This window comes from Sarcophilus harrisii, chromosome 2, assembly GCF_902635505.1.
Source record: "Sarcophilus harrisii chromosome 2, mSarHar1.11, whole genome shotgun sequence".
Classification (NCBI taxonomy): Eukaryota; Metazoa; Chordata; class Mammalia; order Dasyuromorphia; family Dasyuridae; genus Sarcophilus; species Sarcophilus harrisii.
This window is the reverse complement of record NC_045427.1, coordinates 594,316,396-594,342,012: the sequence shown is the minus strand read 5'-3', so window position 1 is coordinate 594,342,012 and position 25,617 is coordinate 594,316,396. Positions and strand designations below refer to the sequence as shown.

Below are 25,617 nucleotides of genomic sequence, written 5' to 3'. Positions count from 1 at the left end.
GCAATTGGGGTTAAGTGACTTGCCCAGTGTCACACAGCTAGGACATGAACTCAGGTCCTCCTGACTTCAGGGCTCGTGCTCTATCCACTCTGCTACCTAGCTGCCTCTTGATAGTATTCTTTGTGGATTTTTCTGGTGATACTCCTGATTCTGTTTTGGTATTCCTTTCTTCCAGTATTTCCCCCTACTTCTCTTGATCCATATTTTTATTAATTGTATGGGATTTTTCAATTTGATCATTTTTTTAGGAATTTAAATTTTACTTCAAGAATTTTCTAGCAATTTGCCATTTTTTTGTCATTTCAATTGAGATTTTTGAGAAAAATCATGAAGGACCAAGCTTTCTACTTGTCATTCTTTCCTCTTCCTTATACTCCATTCTTTCTTCTGTAAGAAAAGGAAAGCTCCTGTATCACTATCATAGAGTTGATATATTTTTTTTACCTTTGCCCCTCCTCAAAAAATTGTTTGATTTTTGATCATTACTTCTCTTAATCTACACTTCCTCTTCTCTTTTAGCCCCTTCCCCTCCTACTTGCCAGTTGAGTGCAATGAATTTCTATATCCAAACTCATATTTTAACTCCAAGTCTAGAACTCTCTCTAGTCCCTCACTACTATGTAATTTATTTTCCAGGTCTTATGTCTCTTTGATGATATCTTTATGTCATTTTTGTTTCATTGGTAACATTCTGATGTCTATGTATATTCATATGCATTTCTCTGTTGTCCTTTGGGTGAACTGCAACTTGGATTCACCAGAGATTATGGTATTCCATGATTTGTAGCCATTTAGCATCAGCAGAAATATATTGGTGTTTTAAAAGATAGGGTTTTTTTTTCCCAGGGAGAAGCTTGTAGTCATTAAAAGCACTACACAATTTCCGTAATGCAATCCAGTCCACTCTCTTCCTTCTATTCAATTCTGGACCAGATTCACTGTCCATCTGCAGTAACTATCCTGTTAGAATAAAATTAAATAGATAAAATTTGGTTTTGGCATCCTTCCTCCTCCTCTTTCAGTCCATCTCCTACTATCTATTTGTTACAATTATAAGTAAAACTGATAACTAATTCTTGCTAAGATATTAATGATCGATGATAAATTAAGATAGAATAATAATAGCTATTATAGTGTATAATATATAGTATAGTATTAATAACAGCTAGTATTTATATAGCACCTTAAATTTTACAAAATGATTTCACATGGTTTTTAATATATATTTTCACAACTACTCTGTGAAATAGGTGCTATTATTGTTCTCATCTTACAGACAATAAAACTGAAGTAGAGAAAAGTTAAATGCTTTCCTATTAATCCCACAAATAGTATTTGGGGTAGGATTTCAACTCAGAACTTCCTTATTCCAAATCCATTACTATATAGCTACTTGAGATGGGTATCACTAATTAATTATTTTACTTTTTCCCCTTCTCAAAAAATTGTTTGATTTTTTAAATCACCACTTCTCTTAATCTACCCTCCCTCTTATATCTTAGCCTCTTCCCCTTTTACTTGTCAGTTGGATGCAATGGTTCCACACACACACTCAACTCTGTGTGTGTGTATATACATGTGTATGTGTGTGCGTGCTGGTGTGTTCTTTGAACCAGCTTGGATAAGAGTGAGTTTCAAGTGTTTCCTGCTCTCCTATTGCAAAAACTTCTTCCTTGATCACTTCTTTTATGTCAAATAATTTTCCCATTCTTCCTCTCCCTTTCGCCTCTCCTGGTGCATTTTTCTTTTTCACTCTTCCATTTTTTTTAGATCATTCCAACACTCCAAGTACTCTGTGTAGTCAAGAAAACTAAAGGAACTACATTTTGTCTATAATTTGTCTTGTCCTTGGTGCTGTTTATATGGCAACCCCTAACTTGTCGGTGACATTCCTTACTGCTGAAACACAGACTGTCCTACCTATTAGGATAAGATTATAAGAAAGAACTAACCCAAAGAAAAGCCTTTCCTGTTAGAAGCCCAGCAACAGACCTATCCCATCAAAGGATATCACCTTCCCTATTCCTATTCTGTGCGTCCCTCCAGAAATTGCCTTATTCAATCCTAAAGTACCCCTTACTCAATTCACTTCCTGCCAAAACTGAAACCAATGTAAGCTTTGTCTTTTTGTTCCTTTGGATACTTATTTCTAAATTTATGGTATTTGGTTTGGGTATGGCTCTAGGTTTGGGATTTTAGTTCTGATTCTAGTTGCTGTGGCACAAAAATTTTATTCACAGTAAACTAACTGCCCTAATAATAATTAAGGTCTTCAGAGTTACATGTATTATATTCCCATCTAGGAATGTAAGCAGTTTAATTTTATTAAGTCCTTTATGATTTCTCACCCACATTTTACAACCACATTTTTTATATTTCTCTTTAATCTTATAATGGAACGACAAATTTTCTATTCAGCTCTGATCTTTTCATCAGGAATACTTGAAAACCCTCTATTTCATTAAATGTTCACTTCCCCCATGGGATTATACTCCGTTTTGTTGGATTAATCTCAGTTAGTTTTGCTTAAGTAATTAGCTCATTTGCCTTCTGGAATATCATATTCCAAGCCTTCTGATTCTTTATAGTAATAGCTGCTAAATCTTGTGTGAACCTAACTGTGGTTCCACATATTTGAGTTCTTTTTTTTTCTGGCTGCTTATAGTATTTTCCTCTTGACCGGAGAACTGTGTAATTTGATCATAATATACCTTGCAATCTCTTTCAGAGGTGCTCATTGGATTCTTTCAATTTCTATCTTGCCTTCTAGTTCTATAATATCTGAGAAATATCCCTTTATAATTTTTTGAAGTATGATGTATAGGATTTTTTAATTTTGGTTTTCAGGTAGCTGAATAATTCTTAGTTTATCTCTCATCAAGCTATTTTCCAGGTCAATTGTTTTTCTGATGAGATGTTTAACTTTTTTAAAAAAATTTTCCTTCTTTTGAACTTATTTTTTGTTGCTGTCCCATGGAATCATTAGCTTCCACTTGGCCCATTCTGATTTTTAAGGAGTTATTTTTCTTCAGTGAGGTTTTGTATGTCTTTTATCAACCTGTCAATTACTTTCTCATAATATTCATTGCTCTCATTTCTTTTCTTGATTTTTCTTCTATCTTATTTGATTAAAAAATATTTTTTGCTCCTTCCTGTTTCTTTCTCTCTTCTAGTAATTCTTGCTGAACTTGTGTCCAAACCACATTTTTCTCTGAGGCTTTGTTTACAGATGTTCTCAAGTCTTTGTCTTATTCTAAGTTTATATTTTTAGCTTTCCTATCAACTTAAAAACTTTTTATGATCAAGTTCTTTTTTTGATTGTTTGCTCATTTGATTGTTGATCTATATTTCTTGTCTTTGGACTTTATGCTAGAGTTATTCTCTGCCCTGGGAGGATAGACAGCTTGAGCTTCTGTAACTCAATCTGAGGACTTAGAGATTTTTTCAGTGTGGGGAGAGGTTTGGTCACTGTTATCATACTTGCACTTTGGTCCTTATCCAGTAAGGTTCCTTACTCCCTTATGACTGTGACTATTCTCTGCCCTGAAATTATGATCTGGAACTAAGTAATAAGCTATAGCTGCCAAATGGCACTGGATCCTGTGTCCAATGCTTGCACAGGGGCCCCTTGGAATTTTTTCTGACCAGTTTTTAGTTTTCCAACCAGTTGCTTAGTTGCTGTATCATCCCTGTGCAACATGCCTGGAAGTCCCACAATTAATGCCATTCCACCTCAACCAATGTGTTGTGCTCCTGGCCAGTTCTCACTACAGTGTCCGAAGACATTTCTTAGCCATTCTGGGTGGGGAAAATGACTCACTCTGAGCACATAGTAAGTGCTTCATAAATGCTAATTGACTGACTAAAGGATACAAATACAATAAAAAACAAGGAGCTTACCCTACCCTTAAGGAGCTTACATTCTAATGAAAAAGGCTGAATTTTGTTGGCTTTTCTGCTCAGAATTCAATTTGGTATTTTCTGCTTTGATTTTTTTGTTTGTTTTGGAGGAAAATTGTATTTGTAACCCTTCATTCTGCCATGTTGACTCCATTCCTGGTATTAAGAAATTCATAAGAGACTCTTGAAGATTAAAAAAAAAATCTTTGAAATCAAAGAGAACAAGAGAGGTGGCACATCTACCAATCTTTGAAATCAAAGAGAGCATGGAGTGGTGGCTTATTAATGGAGAGGCTGAGGCTAATAAATTTCTTCGGTTGTAAATTTCTGAGCTATAGGAGGGATAAATATAACTGAATGCCCATATTAAGTCCAATACCAATACAGTAAACCTCCAAGAGCAGAGGAGCTATCAAAATACTTAAGAAAGGATGGATTGGCCCAGGTCAGAAATGCAGTAGGTCAAAATTTCTATGCCATTTGGCAAATGGGTTTGGGTCTATGAGTGATCAGTACACTTCTAATCTGAGGGAAGGGGGGAGGGAGGGAGGGTAGGAAGGAAGGAAGAAAGGAAGGAAGTTGGGAGGGAGGGAACAAAAGGAGATAAGGGGAGAGTGGGAGAGGGAGAAGTATACATAAAGATAGAGAAAGAGAAACAAAGACAAAGAGAAACAGAAACAAACAGAAAAATCTAAAAGAATGATCCTCAAATTTAGAAGTTCTGGGATATTAAAGATCAGGGAGATTTTCTTGATCACTCACACCATATCCTCTTGATCACCACCTATTTATAATGTTAGTTCTAATTAGATTGTCTTAAATCATTATTGTTTTTTTTAATAGCCCAATATTGCATGTGATCTTGGAATTTATAAAATTATACGTCATTTTGGAAGGAAAAAAAATACACTCACTCCTCCTCTTTGCTCCATACAGGCAGTTGATACAAGGCTGGTACAGCTGAAGACAGAGCTCTAGACTTCTGTGGCCATCATTTGAAATCCTGAGTATTGGTCAAGCAGATCATTTTAGGTTTGGAAAGTCACCAAACCCACTGATTTTAGTGGTGAGCATTGAGGTTTAGGGCAAAGTGATAGGAAACCCCATAGAAATCCGAGAAGGAATTTGAAACCCCTGAGTAGTGGGTAAATTTCATATAGTGTCCATTGCCATCTAACCATGAAGGCCAGGCAGCTTCTGGTTTGGATATTTAATAAAGTAATTTTTCCCTGAGTCTGGAAGATAGCAGTGTCAATTTACAGCAGAAGGATGAAAGAAACAGAAAACCCTTACAGAATACACCAGTATTTCCTGGAAACCTGCCATGGTGATCCCTATAAAACACATATTTTTGAAGCAGATGCCTTCTGGGTTACATGATGTCCCGTAAATATTTACATCAACAGAAGCCAATTATAGCTGAGCCACTGCTGGCAAAGGTCCATAAAAAAGCAAAGAAAGAGAACTGATAGAAAGTGAGCCATAGATACCTTTAGTAGGACATAACATCATAGCATGGAAACTAATCAAGATGAAGCTATATTATTTTATGGTTTTATGAATTTAATTCAGAGGCATGAATGACAACTATCTTTATGGTAAAATCCTTGGACAGAATAAATGAAATTCTTTTTTTTTCTTTTTTTTTTAATTTAATAGCCTTTTATTTACAGGTTATATGCATGGGTAACTTTACAGCATTAACAATTGCCAAACCTCTTGTTCCAATTTTTCACCTCTTCCCCCCCACCCCCTCCCCTAGATGGCAGGATGACCAGTAGATGTTAAATATATTAAAATATAAATTAGATACACAATAAGTATACATGACCAAACCGTTATTTTGCAGTATAAAAAGAATCAGACTCTGAAATATTGTACAATTAGCTTGTGAAGGAAATCAAAAATGCAGGTGGGCATAAATATAAGGATTGGGAATTCAATGTAATGGTTTTTAGTCATCTCCCAGAGTTCTTTCTCTGGGCGTAGCTGGTTTAGTTCATTACTTCTCCATTGGAAATGATTTGGTTGATCTCGTTGCTGAGGATGGCCTGGTCCATCAGAACTGGTCATCATATAGTATTGTTGTTGAAGTATATAATGATCTCCTGGTCCTGCTCATTTCACTCAGCATCAGTTCGTGTAAGTCTCTCCAGGCCTTTCTGAAATCATCCTGTTGGTCATTTCTTACAGAACAGTAATATTCCATAATATTCATATACCACAATTTATTCAGCCATTCTCCAACTGATGGACATCCATTCAGTTTCCAGTTTCTAGCCACTACAAAAAGGGCTGCCACAAACATTTGTGCACATAGAGGTCCCTTTCCCTTCTTTATAATCTCTTTGGGATATAAGCCCAGTAGTAACACTGCTGGATCAAAGGGTATGCACAGTTTGATAACTTTTTGAGCATAATTCCAAACTACTATCCAAAATGGTTGGATTCGTTCACAACTCCACCAACAATGCATCAATGTCCCAGTTTTCCCACATCCCCTCCAACAATCATCATTATTTTTTCCTGTCATCTTAGCCAATCTGATAGGTGTGTAGTGATAAATGAAATTCTTTATGGAATCAGTTCAGCATACAGTTCTCATATTATGATTGAATGCGCATTTCTTCATATCTTTGGGAAACCAGGGTCTGAATGTCTACTTTTCCTGACAAGGGAATGGAATTATAATTATATGTGCACTAGAAAATGAGCATCCAAACCAAATCTGTGGAAATCTGCATTCGTCCTTTTCTGAACTTTTTAAAAAGATATTTAGTATTACATGTTAGTATTACATTTCCCAGTGTCAATAGTAATCATTCTTATACCTGTCACCTAACTCACACCTGTAGCTCTAATTAGCTGTAACATGCACAGCAGTTGTACTCTTTTAAACTCTTTTAGACAGATAGGCTAAACCAGGTTCTCAATATTTTACAAACCTTCCTTTGGAAGCTCTGACTTCCTGAATAGGATAAGGACAAATGAGATCAAGTTAAGATGGCAAGTGAAGTGAGATCATGGACTTTTTAGAATTTTTTTCTTGCTGAAGCTATTATACTTAGAATGTCTTTTAGATCTTCAATACTATCCTCTCCTTCCTCCTGTGTGAACTTGCTCTTTCAACTATTCCACTTTTGCATCTCTAATTTTCTCTTTCTCTACTATTGTTGCTTCCTCCTGGCCTACAAACATGCTTACAGCTTCTGAAGCCTTAATAATAGATTTTCCTTAAATCCCCAAATCCTCTCAAGTTACCAATTTGCCAGACTTTTAGAAAACAGCCTATACTTGCTGACTTTACTTCTAACCACTTATTTCTCAATCTTTCCTCCCCATTGCTCTATTGAAACTACTCTCTCCAATGTTCCTAATGACTTCTTCTAAATCCAATTTCCTGTTCTTGTCCTTGACATCTCCACTACATGATGCTCTTGACCACGCCTTCCTTGACACATCTTCCTTTGGCTCCCATGGCACTGCAATCCCATGACTGTCTGCCTAATTGTTTGACTTTTCCTCTGTATCCTTTGCCTTCTCCTCATTGTCTTTTTGCTTCTTTACTTGTGAGTGTTCTTGGCCCTATTTTCTCTCTCCATTCCTTCCCTTGGTAATTTCATTAACTTCTTCGTTTTTTTCTATCACCTCTCTGAAGACAATTTCCACATTTACCAAGACATTCTAAATTCTTCACCTCTGAGGATCAGAGTTTTACATTTCTATTTACTTTCCAAATGGATCTACTAAGACGTTTTAATAAAAAATCGAGCCAAATTCATGTTCAAAACTGAACTCAGCTCCCTAGACTTCTCCATTTCTTTTGTGATACCATCATTCTCTCCATCACCTAGAAAGCTAAAAACTTGAGAGCCTACTTTGAAACATCCTTTCCTCTCTCCAATCAGATATCTTTCCATTATATATATATTAACATTAGCTCTTGTTTTCCATTCCCGTAGAAACCAATGGTTTTTAGGCCTTCATCTGCCTTATTAGGCACCTGAGGGGTATATAGGTTAGAGTGCTAGATCTGGAGTCAGGAAGATATGAATTCAAATCCAGCCTCAGACACTCACTGAATGACTCTAGGTACCCTAAGTTAGATTGCTTAACTCTCAATGTTGTGAGGATAAAAAACAAAATTGTAAAGCCCCTCTCTGCTCAAGAATTTTCAGAGATTTCAAGTTATTTGCCAAATAAAGCATAAATTCCTTATATTCGAAGTCTTCCATAATCTGACTCCAACCCATTTTTTCAGCTTTATTTTCTATTGCTCTCCTTCACATATTTTACATCCTACCCAAATCAAATCACTCATGGTTCCTTATTCTTGTCCTGTCTTCTTCCATCTCCATGTTTTTACTCATATTCTCATATTATCCTCCATGAGAGAGGCAATGTAGTGGAGTAGGAAAAGTCAAGATCTTATATTAAAATCCTAAAACTGTTCTTCCTAACCCATGTGGCTCTGGTCAAGTCAAACCAGATGTCAGTTTCATGATATGTAAAACCGATGAGTTCAAATAAATGACCTTCAAGGTAATCCAACCATTTTTTATCTACCATCTTTGTTGGAGCTCCTTTATTACTTGAAGACCTAAGGTGTCATCTTCTCCATAAAGTTTTCTCCACGACCCTTAAGTTGAAAGTAATAGTTTTCTCTTCAGCACACCCTTCCTTTATCATAGTTATTCATATATATATGTGTGTGTATATATATATATATATATATATATATATATATATATGTGTATGTATCTTCCCTCAATATTTCTATTAAATTCTAAGCTCCTTGAGGGCAGGGTCTGTGGTATACTCATCTTTGTGATCCATGTATATAGTGTAGTGCTTACACATACTAAATAGATATTAAAGATTTGCATCAGTGTAAATAATTCCTGCATTGGTGCAGATTACACTTAGATTTTACAGCTTTAAAAATATGCATCATTCTATGGCAAACTTGAGGCTAAATCTTTTCAGTCTCATCTAGGTAGATCCTTGGCTGCCAAACCTGCAATCAGTCTTTTCCATTTTGTGAAACTTTCCAGAATTCCTAAGTTTTAAGAACCTGGTATCACCTTCATGGCATTGGAAGAAAATTTTAAAGAAGAATATCCATAGAAGAAGCTTGACATTTTTTTTGGAGTGGGGGGGGGGGGGGGGGGAGGAGCGTTCCCAATTGAATCAAGTTGAACTGGTAACTCCCAGTGCCCTTTTCCTCCTATTTCCATCCCAATACCTCTTCCTTAGCTAAGCCCTTTTCTTAGTTATCCTAGATTTAATTTACATTGTTTAACAATGGAAAAGTCTTTATCTCCTTGAGTTCTCTCCTCCTGGAATAATCATATTAAATCACATGATTTTACATCTCAGTCCAGAAGTACAAGTGCCTTAAAATAGAAAGCACTGCCAGCCCATATTGTAGCCATCACTTTCATATCAATCCCCAAATCATCCCTTCCTTCTCTTCAGGTTTAAAATCTCTTCTCTCCCCACTCCCTGCACTATTTGAACATCAAGGTGCCAGTTTAGTGACATCTAAAAGATTGTTTCTTATGAGTTGAACATCAACCCCAAAGGAGGACTAACAATACAGCAGAGTAATCGCTATATTCCTACTTATCCTATGATTTTTCTAACTTCACTTCCACACAGAAACAGAGGAAGCCATTTCTCTTTCTAATTCCCCAATGTTGTAGTTTGAAGAATCTTTACTTTCCATTTGAAATAGAGTCGTTAAATAATAGTCTCTGCTCGGAATTGAACTGGGATCACGAAACCCAAGTGGTGGCTGAAATCTTTGTATTGAAAGGATCATTTTTCCTCTTGTCACTTAATCTGGCTCTGATGGCAGAGCCGATAAGCCTGATATTACTCAACGCCCACCTCTTCCTATTAAGCAGTGGTTCTTTGAGAGAAGATTGATTTACCATATTAAATGAGACTCAATATGCCAGATGAGGGTGTAACAAGAAAAACAGTTCTTGCTTCATTTTCCCTTTTGCCTGCCCCTTGTTTTCATTATGCCTGGATTTTTTTTTCCTCTGGCCCAAGTCACGGTGGGTGAGTTTGGGTGCAGCTCATTTTCTTCTTTACATGATAAACTTGTCAGCACTTGACTGATCTGCTCCCTGTGTATGTTTGGGTTCATTTGCAAGGCCATTTTGCTTTTCCATTTCAGGCACAGAATTCAGATTTTTATTCCATCTGATTAAATTGGGGCCCTGTCAAACCTTCATCCACATTACCAAAATTTGTGTAATGTTGGCTTCTGCCTATTAGACCTGGAATGCTGGGACCACCCCTAAGTTATTCACATCCTAAGGGAAAGGAAGGAAAGAGGCCTCTCCACCTTATTCCCAAATATGCCCACAGAATATCCTTCTTTCCCAAGAAGTTATCATGCTTTGTTTTTCTTTCCTATAAGGGCTTGCCCAGAACCCAACATATTGTCTGGTGCAGAAATGGTCCTGCATTAATGAGGGTTCTAAGTTTACTGCAGGACCTTGATTATAGGCACCATTGATATATTTGCAAAAGGGCCAAGAAAAGTGGCCTTAGCTCTCAGATGCCTGAAGGGCTTGGTTGGACTTTGTCCTTCTCCTTGGACCTGGTTTTGAAGGGCACATAGCAGGTCCCAGAGCTAGAATTTAATGGCTCATTACACTCCCATCAGGTCCAGGCCTGGCCAGGTTGTTATTTGCACATGCAATGTCAAAAGGAGTTCACATCAAATACATGCTCTTAACACTCCACCTATACATATCCATTGGAGCCTAGGAATTCATTCCAGCATGCATGATGCAGCTTGGACCACTGCAGCAGCCTCCTAGCTGGTCTCCTTGCCTCCAGTTCACTCTGCAGATCACACCAGATTAAACTTCCTCCCGTTTTTGTCATGTCATTCTCCAGCTCAGGATAAATCTTAAGTGTCTTAGGTTAGTATTCAAGATCTTCTGCAATCAGTTTTATTCTCTACTAGATCTTAACAAAGACCGTTGACTTTATCTGTCACCTCCAAAGAGACTTTGCATTTCCTCGGTTCCTATGTCTCATGCTATCCCCTGTCCAGGACACCATGCCCAACACCACATCTCCACCTAAATGGGTGGAAGCAACATGTGTATCCTAGTCCTTAACCGAGTTCTGTGACTATGATTATGAATCCTACCCAGGGTAAGTATAGCACAGTAGAAAGAGCACCAGCTCTGAAGTCAGATCACCTGGGATCAAGTTTCCTCTCCAAAGCTGACCACTTGGATGATGCTGAACAAGTCACTTCACCTCTACAAAGCTGGATGGTGAAAGGGTTACAGCCTTGGAGGTTCCCTAACTAGTTCTGTGGTCTTAGGATCCTTTAAGATCCAACTCAAGCCTTATCTCCATAGTCACAGTCCACATTGATCCCTCCTTCCTATGAATCCCTAATGCACTCATCTATAGCTGATAGCTTAATGTTTAGTCATTCCTTCACATCAAAAGGATCAGAGAATGTGAAAACTGTAGTTTGCCTTAGAGACAAGTTCATCCAATCCCCATTTTACAGATAAGCAAACTGAGGCTTTGAACTGTAAAGGGGCTTACAAACTCAGAGTCATAGAGTTAATCAAGGACAGATCTAGCACTTCAGCTTAGATCTTCTGAGTCCAGGTCCATTGTGCTTTCTTATATATCAGAAGGAAAGGACCATTAATAATAAACAACAAATTTTTAAATAATATCTCTCATTTATATATGCTTTAAGATTTATAAAATTAAAAAAAATAAAATACTATTTAATCTTTACAGTAATCCTGATAAGTAGATGTTATTATTGTTCCCTTTTTACAAATGAGGAAACTGAAGCAGATAATGGTTAAATTACTTACCCAGAGTCATACAGCTTATACATAACTAAGATTGGATTTGAACTTAGATCCTGACTGCAGGTCTAGTATTCTATCTCCTGTATTAAATAGCTATCAAATAGAAGTTCTTATTATCCCTAGTGTTTCCTTTGTGTAATCCATTTCTCCAACACTACTGGAAGCATTTGAGAGAAAGAACTCTGTCTTCTTCTCTGTTCCCCAGGGCACAGAGGAAGCACGCAACACCAACTTGTTGATGAAAGCAGAGAATACGGCCCATGCTTTAGGCAGCATTTAACAAAGTCAATTCATCAATGCTCTTTAGGTGTTTCCTATGAATAAGCCACCATAATCAACACCAAGGAGATAAAAATGAAATATAACACAGTTTATAGACTAGTAGAAAAGATAAACCATCTGTAGAAATAAATAGAATACAAGGAGGGATGTGCTAAGGATAAAAGAGCGGTCCAGATAAGGCATTACAAAAAATTTGAGGCAACAGAGATCACTTTTAGCCAGAAAGATGAGGAGAGTCTTCATTCCTATGAGAGATGAAACCTGAGCTTGGTCTTAAAGGATTTCAGTGGGCAGAAGTATGTCACAGAAGTCCATTCATGGGAGCAGCCCGAACAAATGGATGGAGGTATGAGAATGCAAACAGGAGAGTATCTTCAGTTAGTCATCTGCTTTCAAAAGAATGCAAATTATGGCAAGGGGAATGAGGTGAAACTGGGCAGAAAAGGTAGAATAGAATCATACTGTGGAAGCTTTGAATTAAGGCATTTATATTTTTTCCTATAAGAGGGAAAGAACTTAAGATTTTTTTAGCAAAATGAACAGGTCTTTGCATTAGGAAGATTAATTTAGCAGTTATGAAGAATGGTTTGGAGAAAAGAGAGCCTGGAGGAAAGAAAACCAGTTAACTAGCTAATATAAAAATCTAGACAAGAACTAAACTAGAGTGGTGGCCACGTGAGCATAGAGGATGGGAAAAATATTGTGAAGGCTGAATCAATAAACCCAGGGCACGTATTAGGTATAGGAATGGAGGATGAGAGGAGAAACAAAAATGAATCTGTGCATCTAACCTGGCTTGACAGGAGAATATCATCACAAGAAATAGGAAATTTGGGAAGAGAAGGAACTTTTGAGATGAAAGATGATGTGTTCAGTTTTGGACAGGTTGATTTTAAAGCACCAATAAGGCAACCAGATGGAGATGCCCTGTTATTAGCTTGAAAAATGATTCTGAATGTTAGAGGCAATCTTTCCTGAGAGTGAAGAACTAACCAGAACCCAATCCTCCATTTTGTGTAGAAATGACTCTGCATTAAGCCATTGACTATAGAAGCCATTGAGGTTTGTCAAAATTGATTGATCTGGCTTGTAGAGCTATCAGTCCACTGAAACTGCTTTCTCCAAGGTAATCAGTTATCTCTTAGTTTAAAAATCCATTTACTTTTTCCCATTCAGTTAGTCAGCAAATGTGTGCCAGACACTAAGCACTAGGGATAAAAATACAAGCAAAAAAACAAAAAACAAAAAACAAAATTTCTGACTTCAAGGAGCTTACTTTTTTTTCTAATTCAAATTTATTTTATTTTCAATTCTGAATTATCTCCCTCACTCCCTGCTCCTTTTTGAATTGAGAAGGCAATAAACAAGCAAATAAATAAATGAATTTGTTCCAAATGTGTATACTCAAGTAAAACAAAAAAACCACATTAGTCATATCCAATAAAAAAAGAGAAAAGAAAAGAAAAGAAAACTAATGGAGCTTCCCGGATGTACTCTGAGTCTATTAGTATGTTCTCTCCCTCCCTCCCTCTCTTCCTCTCTCTCTCTCTCTCTCTCTCTCGCTCTCACTCTCTCTCTCTCGTTCTCTCTCTCTTTTCTCTCTCTCTTTGGAGATGGAGAACATGTTTTATCATGGGTCCTTTGCATCTCTGATTGGTCATTTTGTTAATCAGAATAAGGAATTGACAATCTAGTGGGATCAGACAACACATGAAAGAAAGCTGGAAAGAAAGGGATTAGAGCAAGGTACTTATTGGTGGATGGATAGGTCAGAGTCGACACCTAGAGTCAAAAGCAAAATCACAAGAGGAATACAAGATAGATGGCCTGAGCCTTTCCTCAAAATTGAGGTTCAGGAAGAAGAGTGATACAGAGGCAGAAGGATGTTCCAGAATGAGGAGACCATGAAAGATGAGGAAATTTGCAGGACAAGAAGACAGTTAAGATATGATGAAGACAATGTCCAGAGAGTCTGAAGAGCCAGTACTTTCATCCTATTTGCAGGCCCAATCTTTTGATTCTGTAATACTACCTCAGACACCCATTAGTTGTGTGACCCTGAACATTTAACTTTTCTGAGCCTCAGTTTTCTCATCTATAAAATGGAGGTAATAATAGCACCAATCTCAGAAATCTGTCATGAGGATAGAATGAAATAAACCACTTATATAAAGTATTTTGCAAACCTTAAAGCACTATAGGAATACTATTCATTCTTTTTCACCATCCAAAAGCTAGCACCTTTGAGAAACAGAAGAGAAAGAAAAAAGGGAAGAATGAGGGCTTAATACTACAAAGATCTGGACTGACAAGGGTGAAGATCTAAAAGAATGTTGTAGCAATGTAGTTGCCCTTCTACCATTAGCATTCTATAGGGAATCTGCAAAGAAGGCACAGTAGTCTGGTAGGAAAGCTGTGCTTTTATAGGTCAGCTCCTTTCTTATATAGACTTGGCCTCCCATTGTAACAAGACCAACCACAACAAAGGAAAAGCTGCATTGGGATCTGCAGCCAGTTGAAGATTTGAACTTGATATTGAAGATGTTTCTGTCCCAGGATTAGGCAGCAAAGATGGAGTGGGATGTTCTTGCAGCAGCTGGTAGACATCAAGACCTGGCGTTAACAAAGTGAAGTCACAAGGCTTTCCCCCTCTGAGTCTTATTTAAAAATAATTAAGTTATTAATTATTTAATTAAGAAATTATAATTATTATAAATAATAAAAAGGTTGGACAAATGGTCCCCAAATTCTTTCCCAACTCTGACAATTCCGTTGCCTTATGGTATTTAAGAACAAGATCAATCTCCACTTGTTCGTGCGATGCTGCCTGGAAGTTGGAAGTGATGGTGGTAAGTTTAATGACCTCTGAAGGTTAGAAGCAATTGGCATAATCCTAGGGATGAAGTCATGGCTCATTCTCTGTATCAAAGCATCTTCTGACCTTTCAAACTAGTGAACACACAATAATGACAGACTGTGTCAGATGCCAGATGGGTCAAAAAACTCAACCACACCTCTGGGGAGAAGGTACTGGATCTGACCCTGTTTGCTGCTGTATCTGGGGCCCTGGGGGTATCAGGTTTGGGAATGAGTATGATGTGCTGACCCATGCCCGTTGTCCCTCCCAGATTCCACCAACCGGGACTCCCTAGACATGATTGAGCGGTGTATCTGCTTGGTGTGTTTGGACGCCCCAGGAGGCATGGAGCTCAATGACACTAACATGGCCCTTCAGCTCCTTCATGGAGGGGGGCATGGCAAAAATGGGGCAAATCGATGGTATGACAAGTCTGTGCAGGTAAGACTCCGAATGGGATTGCTGCTGGCCCAGAGAGGCAGCTTGATAGAGTGGAAAGAGTACTAGACTCAGAGGACTTGGGTTCAAATCCTGCCTGGAATGCTTATTGCAAAGCACTTTACCTCCTTCCGTAGGTATGTAAAATGGATTAAATGGGCTCTGAGCTTAGGTGTTCAACTATATGATCTAATTAAATCGATTATTTTATCATATTATATACATGTTATTATATAATATAAATATATTATAAATATATATAATTAAATAATACATCCTCAATTGTCACCAACAGGGTTTGGCAAAAGTATATGTAATTAAGAATTGTTCTCCAAGATGAGTTCTGAAGGACACTGGGTTCAGGGCAGTTTCTAACAAGAGCATTATAGCTCCCACCCACAGTTTGGAATAGGTCTTGGTTCTCTTTCTTGTTGTCAGACTCAAAGTTTAGAGATATGACTCTCAGTTTTATTAATAATCTATTTTGGATCTATCTGCATAAATTTATGAAGCTATTTCAATCAACAAATATTTATTAAGTGATTATTATGTACCAAGCACTATGCTAAGTACTAAGCATACAAATACTAAAATAAACCAGTTTCTGCCTTCAAGAAGTGGAATATTCTACCATATTTATACACCCTCTAACCTTCAGTTTCCTCACATGTAAAATAAGAATAATAATGTTTGTTCTACCTACTACTCAGGGTTGTTGGGAGGAAAGTATCTTGAAAAATTTTAATGAAAAAATTCAAAATGTTTGTTATTTCATCAGTAGGAATTCTCTCCCCCAACACAGTCTGCAATATCTCTATGATTTATAAGTGTAAACTATTAAGAAGGCATGCAGTGTTTCAATAATTTGCCTAGTCATACAACTAGTACATGTCAGAGTTGGGATATAAACACAGGTCTTCCTGATTCCAAGCCCAAGACTGTCTATTACTTCACAGGATCTCTCAGTAAACCTTAAGGTACCATATAAAAAATATTACTGTTATTATTCCATGACAGGGTTTCTCCTCTTCTTTCTTAATTCTCTGGAGTTTGTTATCCAAGTCCTTATTTATCCTACTTATCTATGTTTTTTTTAAATAATTTTACAGCTTGTGGTTATTTTTCCTCTTTCAAAATAGAATGCTGAGAGGAGCTTCCTGGTGATTTGAGCCCAGGGAAGATGCTTTGAGGAACAGTAGCAACAGCATTCATAACCTGACTGGGCTTTAAGCCTGACTAATACAAAAAAGTTCAGATCTTGAACATTTTCTGATTGGATTTTAGGAGAAAGATTCAAAGATTGTTGGAGAATGATGAACACTTTTTAACCATTAAAGTACCCCATAGGACTTTTGACACATATAGAACTGAGGTAGCCCAATTAAAGAGACTTATTTATTCAATTTACTACAGAGTTGGGAGCAGAAAATCTCCTCTCTCTCTCTCTCTCTCTCTCTCTCTCTCTCTCTCTCTCTCTCTCTCTCTCTCTCTCTCTCTCATCTCAAGGAATTTCTTGCAACCTTTTTTTGCCTTCGAATTGTGACTAGACCAATAGGGGGAGAGAAACTGAACCTGTAAATTCTGAACCTGTAAGAAACTGAACCCATAAGTACGGGGAACTCCCAGGCAAAATAAAAATTGTCTACAACATATACCTTCTGATACCTTTCTTATAGCCTATAGTCTTAGAAAGTTGCCTAGATCACTGAGAGATGAAGTGATTTGCTCAGAAACACACAGCCAGTAGGTGTCAGAGATGGGACTTGCATTTAAGTCATCTTGGTTTCAGTGCTTGCTCTCTATATACTACATTTTACTGACTATACCAATAGGCACTTTTATTCAGCTCCTGCACATTCACAAGAGTAATGAAATTTAACTGTCAGGAAATTAGCTCTCTGCAAGTTTGAGTGATTACTATTTTGTCTCTAAGTGCTGGTCCCAATAGAGTAGAACTAATTCAGTATCTATAGAGTAATATAGAGTAATAAGTGTAAAAGAGAGTAGAGAGAGAGGAGTAGGGAGAATATCTTCCCTTTTAAAATGAAAATTTATATATACATATATATATTCATTTAAATCACCATTATGACCACATTATGACTTATGACCACAAAGCAGCAATTCCAAATAGTTATATGGACTTGAAGAAAAATACCAATGTTAAAAGGGATATATAGACATATCTACAGATATACATACCCTTTAAGGCTTATATACAAAACTTCAAAATTAAAGACAAATTTTCATTTAGAGCTGGAAGTCCCCAAATAGTGTCCTGGCTCTGCTGCCCATTGTGGATGAGTCTAAGTTCCTTCTCCACGAGCCCAACTTTCATGTGTATAATAGTCTTGGATTTGGTATCAGGAAGACCTGTGCACTAGGTAAGTTGGATAGATCCCTTGAACTCCAATTTCCTCATCTGTAAAATAGGGAAAAAAACTAGCACCAGCTTGACAGAGTTGCTGTGAGAATCAGATGACATAATATGTGCTAAGCTTAGGTGTGTTATTATTATTGTTGGTATTATTGTTATATGTACACTATTTACCCTATCATTCAGAGTTGGGATGACAAAAGTGCTTTGCTGGGAGCGTCATGCAGATCAAGTATTCCAACAGTTTCATTTTGGGGTGGGAGAAGAAGCAAAGAGGTTAAAAGACTAGCACACAGCTAATAAATGTCTGAGGGTCAAATTTGAATTCAGGTTCTCCTGACTCCAGGGTTGGTTCTGTTCTCTCTATTCATTATGCCACCTAGCTACCCCTAATTTTATTTTACAGATGAAAAAATTGAGGCTACACCTTAGGGGCATAAAGGAATTTGAATTATTATTATTGCTGTTGTTAATTATTGTTGTTGATTGTTGTTGCAATTTCCCAAGCTTAGAAATAGAATTGTTGGTGTGAGAAGGATCTTTTTATTATTATTATTTCTTTTGACAATATGCTCTGAGACATATGGAAAAGAGTAGTTCTTAGAGGTAAATGGTGATTTCTGGCATCCCAACCCAGCTGACCCAAAAAGAGAATCTGCCACGCTACAGAGTCTGAAACAGCAGACATCATCTGGGCAGCTTGTAACTTTCCCTATTTCCCCTTCCAGTTTGTGGTGGGTCGAGACGGAGTCTGTGGCACGGTATGTGAACATTCCCCATTTGATGGAATTGTCCTGGTACAGTGCACCGAACATCTGCTCAGGCACATGTGAGTTTTCTTTTCTTAATAGGATATTGCACCTTAATGATTCTGCACTAATCTCCCAGCATTCAGCCAAGAGTAGGCTCTGAGAGCAAAAGAAAATCAGCTATTCATGAAGCTGTATTATATCATTTCATCTCTCATGTTCAGACAAAAAATCTACTGAGCTGAACTCATGGTGATGAAAAACTAATAATGGTCCTAGAGAACCCATTGTGAAACTTCCCTCCCTACTCAGTGTAGAAGGTAGGGGGTGTCTGGACAAATGTGGTCACTATGTAGTTTGCTGCTGTGGGTTAATTGTGTTATTATCTTTGTTACCAAGGAGGATTCAATTGAAGGAGGGGAAGCACGTGATATAAAAAATAACCATAAAAAAGCCATACATAATCTTTATTTTTAAAAATAAAAGACCAGGGGGTAGCTAGTTGGTGTAGTGATATCAGTTTAAACATGAGTTTAAATAGAGTTATTTAGTATTAAATAGAGTTTATATTGTTTTAATTTTTTTCATTATAAGGTTTATAGATGGAGTATTGTCTCATAGTTTAAGGAGGTTTGAGGAAGCCTTCAGCCAGATCAGAGAATATTTTTCCAGGCAAAAGCCACTGACTCCTATGGAAATATAACTGAAGTCAAGAGGACCTGAGTTCAAATCTGAATCAAAAAAACACTTCCTGTCTGTTTGATCCTAGGCAAGTCACTTAACCTCAGCAAAAAATAAATAGATAAATAAATTTAAATAAATAAATAAATGGAATGAAATGAAATGAAATGAAAGAGCAACATCCTACGGCCTAGCCTAGAACATAGGTTGCATGTGTTGAAGAGTAAACAATCTAGAAAATATTTTAGTCTCTTAATTTTTCTGGCTTCTCATCCCTATATCCCCTCCACTCTAAATGGCAGATGCAATTGTTGATTGTTATTAATATATCAGTGTAAAAAATTTCTACCTTTGTTGTTCCCTAGACTGATAGACTGATAAAATACCCCCAAATTCATACATACACTCATACATACACACATATACATGCATATAATCCAATTAAATGAGATAACAAATATTCCTTTAGCCTTATGTAGAAAGGTACCAATTACTTACTGAACTAATTAAATTTTTCTTTGTCGCTCTGTGTCACCCCACTCACAAAACAAATATACGAATAACACTGGCTAGCCTGAGATGGGGTATTGACTTTTTTTCAATTTAACCTCTCTAAATTTAATGGTCCTTCTGGTCTAGACTATCTGAAGTAAGAGCAGTAACTAGGTTGGGGTAGCTGAGGTTTTGTGCCTGGATGCCAATATTTAGACAGAATTGATGGTACTTGCCATCCTTCAGCAGCAGAGAAATAAGGTTTGCACCCTGTTAGAAGAGCAAGTGATTAAAATGAGAATATATCCCACAGACCAGGCCCCAAGTGAGTTCTTGTATAGCTTCTGGCCTACAACCCCCACCCTAAAAAAATATTTGAGGTAAATTTTGCACCATTTGTCCAAATCTCTGAAATTATTAGTTGTGGCAATTTCTATTTAAGATTCCCGTTTTTTATCATACTGATCTATCAGTTGAATTTGGAACAGCCAAAGATTCCCTTTTCTTTGGACATTTAAGAACATATTTTGCTGTCTATGAATAGAACAAGCTTCTTCAAACCATTTGTTTTTCCTTTCTTCTTCACTGTTTATGTTCTCCAACTAACCATAAAATGAAGAGTTGTCATAGACTGTGTATTCTATCTGCCTCTCATTTTCTTCCAAAGTTAAATTGATGAGAATAATCTCATTGGGACTCAAGAAAGATAATATAGTATTATTCTCCCATGCTATGCTTCCTCAAATGCTCTTCCTGGTTCTCTAAACCATATGTTAAATAAATAGGCACTATATTTACATATTTATCTTAGGGCCACAACTCATGATCCTGATTTTTCTTAATCTTTTCCATCCATAAGGCAGCTAGGTTGTATAGTGGATAGGACTGCACTGGAGTAAGAAAAACCTGAGTTCAAATTCATCTTCAGACACTTATTAGCTGTGTGACTCCAAGCAAGTCACTCAACTTCTGTCTGTCTCAATTGCTTCAACAGTAAAATGGGAATAATAAAAGCACTTACCTCATAGTGTTATAAGAATCAAATGAAAAAATATAAAGCACTTAGCCTGGCACATAATAAGAACTTAATAATGAATATTTGTTTGCCTTTTAAATATTCCCAGGAACTAACAATAACAAAGGAAGTAGCTCTTATCTCAAAAACAATTTTGTCCTAAGGGGTTTATGGGTGATAAATTGAAATGTTGTTTCTGCCAGCAGTGTTTGAGTTATAAAAAGAGGCTTTCTAAAGACAATTCTTTAACTCAAAGGAAATGAATCTGTAGTGGTTGAATTTTAGGAATTTGGCTAACTCAGTTGAGGTGATTATTTGGGGCAAGAGTAAGGAGCATGACAAGATTACCTAGTTAAAATGGTTTAGAGGTGGAAGGGAAGAGTCTTAGATATCATCAACAGATCAAGAAATACAGGCCCAGAGAGTTGCATAAAGTCACATAGACAGGAGGTGGTAGAGCTGGGATTCCATCTCAGGTCTACTCTAGCCTTCTCTATTGCCCTTTCCTATAAACTACACTTTCTATGAAATGAGAATCTAGTAGTCTGATGGACAAATGCCATTCTGGCCACCAGTCATCCCTCATTCTCCAGGCTTATCATGGAGAATGCTCCCCTAGGTCCTCCCTGACTCTGGGAGCTCTTTAGTGAGCTCTTCCCAGAACCTCCATTGAAATAAGAGTCCCAAACTAGTAATCCTTCATTATCTAGATTTAGTCACCATCTCCTCAACCACCTCCTTTTCCTCCACTCCTAGGTTTTTAGCATCCTTTTATGTATTATCTTCCTGCATTAAAATATAAACTCTGGGTTAAATTTTTTCCTTGAATTTATATCTTTAGGATTTAGCAAAGTGTCTGGCAGAAGTAAATGCTTGATAAATGCTCATGGATTGACCAACTATTACAGATAATTGTCAATATGCATTAATAGAGGGAGTTTTACACCAGGAATTCTTAAACCTAATGGAAGACTCTCCTTCCTCTACCCTTGCCTAAGAATATGCATTTCCTTAGCTCTATAAGCTTTTAATAACTTTGTGTGTGGATAAGTAAGAGAGGTTTAATAGGTTTTTCTTTATGGTCATGTTTAACAGTCTAATTTGGAGAAACCAAAGACTTGCTTTTAAAGTTCAAAAAACACTTCTAAGAAAGACACTGGGAGCCATTGCAAGCAGCTGCTGGGAGAATCAATGATCTGGAGTAGGGATAATGAAGACATTCCAAGAATGTACTAGACTGAATCTGCCTTGCTCATGAAAGCTGATATAAGTGGATAGACAAAGAATCTTCTCCCCTCTTTTCTTTTCTGTCTAAAAGTTAAGATATATCAGCAACAAAATTGTTAATGAGCAGCAAAATGGACCAGACTTTAAGTTTACTTAATTCACAGATTTTATATAGATGAAAAAGAAGAGAGAATTTCCTTTTTCAAAGATGAGAAATATTTGTCAATTGAGCTGAATTGGAGGCTGAGTCCGGTAGAGCAATGTGAGAAGAGTGGGCAGCATTTGACTTTTGCAAGCTCTGTAAAAGTACTTGAAATATCCTTTGATTTTTTTTCTCTTTTAGGAAAAGAAAGCAGCAAAGTAAAAGCATTATGACACAGGGGAACAAAAAACACTGCTTTTGTAAGAGTTACTTAAAGCTTTTCCTCCATGTTTCAAAGTCTCATCTTAGAGGGGAAAGGAGGCAGTGAAGACAATACTCACGAACAGTATGAAGGCATCAGCTAATACATAAAATTGTTCATGTTGCAGCCTGGGTTGGAAATTGAATTATTTTTTCAGATGTTTATTTCCTGTCTTAAATAAATACCATGATAAAAACTGTGGGTTAACAACAAAATTACCCAGAATATTTATTATATTTTATCTAATGTGCAGATATATAAATGAGACCAGGTAGGGAAGCAGGAACATTATCCTTTCAGAGAGGAAACGTTATTTGTTCAGGTAAGCTGAACTAGAGGCTGAACCAAAAGAATATGTGACAAGGAATATTGAACTTTCTCAAGCCTTGCAAAGGTATCTGAAAAACACCCTAAATTTCTTTACTTTAGGTAAATGATGAAGCAAGCCAGAAACAATATGTTATGGGGAAATAAAAACTGATATTTCAATGAGAATGAGTTAAGACTTTCCAGCCATGATGCAAAACCTAACCTCTGAGGAGGGAGGCTAGTGAGGATGCTATACATCTAGCAGTAAAGGTAGTTCAACTGTGAATATGCAGTTGGCAAAATGACTCCACCATAACAACCCAGTAATGCTTCTAGAGCTTAAACTCATTCACAAGCTCCCCCCCAAGTGGTTAGATATGCCACATAAATATAAGGTAAGTTATGGGAATGAAAATACCATTTGGGGAAAATCAGGGAAGATCTCATGCAGTAGATGACATGTAAGCTTAACTGTGAAACAAACTGGGGATTATAAAACATAGAGGTGAGGTGAGAATGCATGGTTCCTGTGGGGGAAAAAATCTTATCTCTTTCTGATCCAAATAGGGAGGGAAAAAAATCTATCCTTAAAGCTATCTTCAGTAGTAATTTAAGCCCTGAGAGCTGAGGTGAGAATGCATGGTTCCTGCGGGGAAAAGAATCTTATCTCTTTCTGATCCAAATAGGGAGGGAAAAAAATCTATCCTTAAAGCTATCTTCAGTAGTAATTTAAGCCCTGAGAAGTTAGGAACTCATTGTTATACACCATACTCTGGTCCCCACTCTTACAAACCAAAAATGGCTTTCATTTTTTTCTTAATGTTCTCACTGTATATTCTAATATCCAGCTGAGTTTTGCAAGGGTTTATGCATAAAAAAAGAAATAATCCAAAAATAATATGAGTCCACCAAAATAATCTGCCCAATGCAAAACTAGGCAACTCATAATCTTAAAAATTCTCTTAACTGGTCACCAAAATTTCACACCAAATTTAGTTACAAAGCTCTCATGACAGCAACCAGCCAGAGCCTGTAGTTATTTCCCCTTGATCTCTTTCCTGGGAATCATGTTTTTTCCTTCTTCCTAGTATGCACAATTTTTGGCTTCTTAGGATTTATCCAATTGATCTAATTTAAAATCTACTACATACACTCAATCAATTGGATATAATCACCACCCCCTAGAACTCTGCTCACAGATTCCCAGGAGATAGCATTGTTTGTCTTCTTGCCTTTGTAATCATTCTCTCCTTTATCTAAGAGGGCAGAGTTCAAGTAGAACATACATATAATATTCCATCCTCCAAAAGAAATAAAAGAAATACCATATTCTTCTTAAGAAGTCCATTCCAAATTGTGGTATATGAATATTATGGAATATTATTGTTCAGTAAGAAATGACCACAGGATGATTTCAGAAAGGCCTGGAGAGACTTACATGAATTGATGCTTACATGAAATGAGCAGAACCAGGAGATCATCATATACTTCAACAACAATATTATATGATGATCAATTCTGATGGATCTGGCCATCTTCAGCAATGAGATGAACTAAATCAATTTCAGTGGAGCAGTAATGAACTGAACCAGCTACACCCAGTGAAAGAACTCTGGGGGATGACTAAGAATCATCACATAGAATTCCCAATCCCTCTATTTTTGTCCGCCTGCATTTATGATTTCCTTCACAGGCTAATTGTACACTATTTCAGAGTTGGATTATTTTTGTACAGCAAAATAACTGTTTGGATATGTATACTTATATTGTATTTAATTTATACTTGAACATATTTAACATGTATTGGTCAACCTGGGGGAGGAGGGAGGAGGAAGGAGGGGAAAAATTGGAACAAATGGTTTGGCAATTGCCAATGCTATAAAATTACCCATGCATATAACTTCTAAATAAAAAGCTATAATTTAAAAAAAGAAGTCCATTCCAACTCTAAAAGTCTAAAGTGTTTCTAATGATCTATAGTCCTGAGCTTGAACTCCCCCCCCCCCCGTATCTAAGTCTTCTCCACCAAATGCTGCCAGAAGAATACTTCTCTTCCTTCTAAACCCTAGGCCTTAAAATAAGTTTATCCAGAGATTTTATTTCCATAATGTAAGATTTAAATTTTCAAACATATCACCCAAAAGGATTACCAGAATGCTCAAAAATGATCTGATCAGTAAAACAAGTAGCCACAGTAATGATTCACAAATGTCCCTAAATAAAAAGCTTGCCCTATTCTCAAAGGGCTTTCAAACTGTACATACTCTTTGATCCCAAAGAGATCATAAAAAAGGGAAAAGGACCCATATGTGCAAAAAAATGTTTGTGGCAGCTCTTTTTGTGGCAGCAAGGAACTGAAAACTGATTGTATGCCCATTACTTGAGGAATGGCTGAATAAGTTATCGTCTATGAACGTTATGGAATATTATTGTTGTATAAGAAATAATCAGCAGAATTATTTCAGAAAGGCCTGAAGAGACTTATATGAACTGATACTGAGTGAAGTGAGTCAGTTCACATAAGTTCACAAAAAAACACTGTACACAGCAACAAGAAGATTATGTGATGATCAATTGTGATGGACTTGGCACTTTTCAACAGTAAGGTGATTCAGGCCAGTTCCAATAGGCTTGTGATGGAGAGAGCATCTACATACCAAGAGGACTATGGGGATTGAATGTGGATCACAACATAGTATTTTCATCTTTGCTGTTGTTGTTTGCTTGTTTTCTTCTTTCATATTTTTTTCTTTTTGTTCTCATTTTCCTTGTACAGCATGATAAATGTGAAAATGTGTTTGGAAGAATTGCACATATTTAATCTATATTGGATTGCTTACTGTCTTGAGAGGGGGAAGAGAGAGAAATTTGGAGCACAAGGTTTTGCAGGGGTGAATGTTGAAAACTTTATTTGCATATATTTTGAAAAATAAAAAGCTATTACAAGAATAAAACTTAAAAATAAAATAAAAGTAAAAAGCTTCCCACAAACCTCAAAAATCTTTTTAGAACTTT

The 25,617-nt window shown here is 36.8% G+C and overlaps 1 protein-coding gene across 1 annotated transcript in view; it reads left to right on the top strand.

The window, feature by feature from the left end:
- The window catches only part of CHAT (choline O-acetyltransferase), a 104,976-nt gene that overhangs the window by 53,224 nt on the left and 26,135 nt on the right, over window positions 1–25,617 (top strand). The window contains exons 8-9 of the mRNA XM_031956270.1: window positions 15,182–15,351; window positions 18,454–18,554. Coding sequence (XP_031812130.1) covers window positions 15,182–15,351; window positions 18,454–18,554 — 271 coding nt within the window. The remainder of the gene's footprint in view (window positions 1–15,181; window positions 15,352–18,453; window positions 18,555–25,617) is intronic.